General features: G+C 37.5%; 1 protein-coding gene across 1 annotated transcript in view; it reads left to right on the top strand.

The window, feature by feature from the left end:
* The window catches only part of TMC1 (transmembrane channel-like 1), a 39,062-nt gene that overhangs the window by 16,842 nt on the left and 17,383 nt on the right, over positions 1–4,837 (top strand). Inside the window, exons 8-9 of the mRNA XM_008949542.1 lie at positions 2,392–2,536; positions 4,344–4,538. Coding sequence (XP_008947790.1) covers positions 2,392–2,536; positions 4,344–4,538 — 340 coding nt within the window. The remainder of the gene's footprint in view (positions 1–2,391; positions 2,537–4,343; positions 4,539–4,837) is intronic.

The following is a 4,837-nucleotide window of genomic DNA, read 5'->3' as shown; positions in this document are numbered from 1 at the left end:
GCAGGAAATGGTTCCGGCAACACTATCGTGATTAGGTCACATTTTCACAGTGGTGTGGAAGAATTGATGCTACTGGCCATAGTAAGGGTTTAAGGTCCTGTGGAACATAAAATAATCCCCAGCAGTGTGAACACTATGCTTAATATATAAGCATGTTATATACCTAATGTTAAGAACATAATGTTGAAACACTAGGAAGCACACGTGTAGATGACACATAGCCTAAGCAGTATAATGTCATAGTGGTGATTTATTAGCCTTTGGCTTTCAAATTCTGGACTTGAATTTCATCTTAGGATCAGAATTTAAATGAAATATTACTTTTTTAGCCAAATTCACTATTGCAATAAACTGAGATAATTCTGATAATTCCTAAGGAAATAGGCCAGCAGTGAATATAATCTTAAGTACTCTTGATTTGAGTAAGGTGACCACCTACCACAGTAATACTGTTAGCTATAGTGGTGGCTTTAAAAGATGCCTGTGGTTCAGAAAAGTCAGAGCATTGCAGGTCAAGGTTCAAAGACACCTGTGAATAAAGAGAAAACTGCAGTTAATCTATTGCCACTGTTTTGTGCTAAACGCAGTATTTTTCACTTGCATTAGCACTAGATTAGTGTTCTGCTTTTCAAATATTACATGGTTTCCTGCATAGGGCAAGAAATATTTCAGAAAAAAAAAAAAAAAAAACCAGTTACATTGTGTGGTTTTGGAGGAAGAACAAATTACTACAATGAAAGAAAATCCATTTACCTCAAAAATAGATTTAAAAATATTTTTGGTAAAGTAGCTGTGCAGAGTAGAAAAATCTGCATCTCAGACAATTGTATTTCAGTGACTGCAACCAGGCAAAAAGAAAATAATTCCTTCTAACAGAAAATCCCTTCATCTCTAATAAGGGAATATCCTTGAGGGAAAAATGCACTGTATGTGCTAACTTCCCATCCGGCCACAGGACACTAATACTGATCAATATTTAGGTAAACTTAGGACTAGTTCTTCCAGTCTTTAGATCTTTGCTTTTTCTCCAGAAAGCAACACAGTGGGCACAGAAACTAAAAGTTGCATAACAAGAGGTGCTACCATTTTTCTGCTGTTGACTGTGATCTGGGAAAGGGAATGTCTATGTGAAAGAGGTAGTGAGGATTATAAGCACTATTATTGTATTTAGGGGAAATGTTTAGATTTAGGGCTCCTCTCCACAGCTCTTCCAACACAACATAAAATGGAAACATTTCTGGTTTCAAAGAAATTATACCCCGTCCACAAGACTGTTGACTATCTCATTAGGAACTCTTGAGAAGGAAATACCTTAAAACAGAAACCAGCAACAGGGCAGATACTACCAAGAATGTTTCATGGTCTTTGTCCTTTCTGCATATGACCAGTAAAAAACCCAAACAAAACCACCAAATAAAACCCCCAAAAAACCCCCAAACAAACCAACAAAAAAAAAAACAACCAAAAAAACCCCACAAAACAAACAAAACTCCCCCAAAAAACCCAAACCCAGCAGCTCTGGTACTAGTTACAGCTCAGAAGGATTTTCTGTATTATTTACTTAAAATTCTCTTAGATTTGAAAGTATGTATTTAAGCAAATGGTTAAAAATGTGGTGTGTAGAATGTGTTGATATTAGCAACACAACTCTGCTGCATTCGTGAACTTTAAAATAAGCATTGCCTTTTCTTGATCAAGAAATCAATACAATACTGAAGGCTAAATAGTTTGTACCCTATCAATGTACAGGGATGGAATTGTTTGAACGAAGCGATACAGTATGCAGAAGCAAGACCATTATTATTACATGAATGACAACACTTTGAAATAGAAAATTTGTACTCAAGATTAAGTCAGATCACTGAAGAAATAATTTGATGTTTCTGGATACTGTTATAAATTTTGTTTGTAAATGAATCCAAGGTGGAAGGGAAGCTACAAAGCTGCATCATTGACTCTTTTGTTTGGTATAGCCAGGTATTGTTCTGGCTTGTCATTTTAGAATTCTTTTTTTTTTTTTTTTCTTTATGAAGTCTCTAATAAAATTTCTTGCACTTCAGGATACTCTGCTGCTTTTTACTCGAAAGATCTTGATACTGTTTTCCTGTTGAATTTCTTATCCACCAGATTTTCTCTGAGATATTAATGAAACAGATTCATTCTTCCTCATCAAAATGTGTGTTGCGAGGTCATACATTATCTAAATATGAAAATCTACATCCTTCTCTCTTGCTTCAGGATGAATTTTCCAGATTTAGTATTACATGACTGGCTGCAATATTTATTTTTTTTTTCAGAACAATGTTAGAATTTAGCAACAACTTAAAAATCATGCTTACATGGCAGAATTTGTTCTAACAAGTTCTTCCTGTGTCTTTCTGGCTTCTGTAGAATGGCAAGGAATGCAAATGAAGAAGGTGGTGGGGATGATACTAGTTTTAATTTCAGCTGGAAAATGTTCACAAGCTGGGACTACCTGATTGGCAATCCTGAGACAGCAGATAATAAGTTTGCCTCTATCACAACAAGCTTTAAGGTAAGATAGACTTTACCAAGGGGAGGTAGTCTGATTTGTCTTTCACGGCAGTGTGAATCAGATGGAACTAAGGTCAGGTATTACCTGTGCCTGAGGCCTAGAAGTTTAAACTAGAACTGGAAGCTCTGTACCATTCTGAGCGTGCGTCTTTCTGCCTGTTGTCTTAATATTTTCCTTTTGATTGTGGCAGAAAAAAACAAAAATGGCATTTTTTGTGTCCTCTGTGACTGCAGTGATAGTTTTACAAAAACTACTGATTCAAATATAAGAATACTTCTCATCTCAGAGATTCTCGTCTCAGAGATTCTCATCTCTGATAGCTTCGTTTCTATGGTGATTTTCTGAAAAACATTTTTTTAAATGATGATGATATTTTGCCAACCTCACATTATCATCTTTCCTTGCTACACTGAGGAGATATCATAAGATAAAACAGTAGGATCATCTGTAAAGGGCTGTTTCTCATGTCAGAAGAACCTACCTCAGATTTTGAGTGTATTCTTGCTTTTCAGTAGGGGAAAAAAGGTTACTTTCCTTGCATAATATAAAGTTTTTATTTTCAAATTTACTATGAAATATAACCCAGTTTGTAAGGTAATACAAGACGTTCTTAGTCTTCTTTGCAATTTATAGCGTACATTGATGTCAAGAGTCATTGTGCCAAGAGAAGAACAACGAAGGGGATACATTCTATCTATTGAGTGTTAAAGAATATGTTTCTACACGGGGGTCAGCATGGGAGGAGCAGCTGGAAGACCAAGCACTAGCTGCATTATTCAATCCCATACAACACTTTTCCTTTCTGTGGTGGTGATAGAGCCAATATACCACCTCACCCTGCCCACCTTCCCATCTGCAGGTGTGAAAGATAACTACACTCAAAGTCAGTAGAAAGAAAATGTCCCAGGAAAACAAATATTAAAGAAATACTGACTGAAAGCACTGAAACTGTGGGAGCTTTCCCTGCCTGTCTAGTAAGGTCAGTTGCTGGAAGATACTTGGAGAAGGAAACAAATCAGCTCAGACAGAGACTTGACTTTGAGAAATAAACTCATGAAGCTTTATTGTGATCTTTGCAAACAAGCAAGAAACTTCAGAGAGAAAGGGTGAAGTCTTGGTTGAGGGCATGAGTTTTGCTCAAGAGCTGCTGCAGTCTCCTTTCATTTATGTAACGAAGAGAAGTCATAAGCAAAGCAGAGCTGTGCAGAATAATTATTACAAAACAGAAATTCATCTTCCCCTCTGGGCAGCTGATCTCTATACCTGACTGAGAAGCTGTAACCAAACTCCCTTTTCACAAGGACACTTAAGAAAAAAAGCTTTTTCTGCTGGAAGGAGTAGGAACTGGAGGCTATAGTTACACCAGAGTCTTGATATTTATCAGTCCTGGTCAAGGGTAAACATGGGGCAAACATTTTATTCTGCAGGCTGAAGCTGTGCATTATTTGTCTTTTTTGGGATTCCTACCTCTAAACTGTCTTTTCATTCCTTCTGAATTGGTGACTTTCAGAATAAGTCTTATATCCTGCTCTGACAAGACATTCTAGTTTCATCCTGGCATGTGAGTTCAGGTGTAACAAGACTCTGTGGGGACACACTCATCAGAAGCAAAGCGAACTCTGGGGATCCAAAACACTAGGGCCTGTTAGGGTCCAAACCAGATTTTTTGATCGTCTCAAACTATGATGCCTAAGTGTGCACTTGCATCTTTGTAATTTATTTAACTGTCTTCTAACAACTGCGGAAGCAATGTGGGGTCTTGACCATTAAAGTACTCATAATATTCTTTTATTTCTAACATGCACAGGAAGCAATCGTGGAGGAGCAGGAGAGCCGAAAAGAGGAAAATATTCACTTGACTCGATTCCTGAGGGTTCTTGCTAACTTCTTAGCCCTATGCACCCTGGCTGGGAGTGGCTACCTCATCTTTTTTGTTGTCAGAAGATCCCAGAAATTTGCCCTGGAAGGTCTGGAGAACTACGGGTGGTGGGAAAGAAATGAAGTTCGTGCTAGCACATTTCTGAAATAGATGTGGTTTGAAACTCTGTTCCTCTACTCTGCGTGTTGCCTTTTTTTCCTGATCATTTAAACACCACACAGTGTGGGTGGTAAAAGTCTGACAAAAGAATTGTTCTTGTCTCTCTGATTCCTGCTTCATTAAAAAGATTATTCCTTGGCTGGTTCTTTCAAATGTTCCTTTGTATTGTTTTCATTTGAGGCCTTCACCTTTCCTTCTCTGTGTTCATAAGATTGTTTTCCAGCCACTCTATGGACTCACAAGATCTCTTCAAGGAGCGCACT

The sequence above is a fragment of the Merops nubicus genome, unplaced genomic scaffold, assembly GCF_000691845.1.
Source record: "Merops nubicus isolate BGI_N331 unplaced genomic scaffold, ASM69184v1 scaffold19391, whole genome shotgun sequence".
Lineage (NCBI taxonomy): Eukaryota > Metazoa > Chordata > Aves > Coraciiformes > Meropidae > Merops > Merops nubicus.
This window is presented reverse-complemented; position numbering and strand designations above follow the sequence as displayed.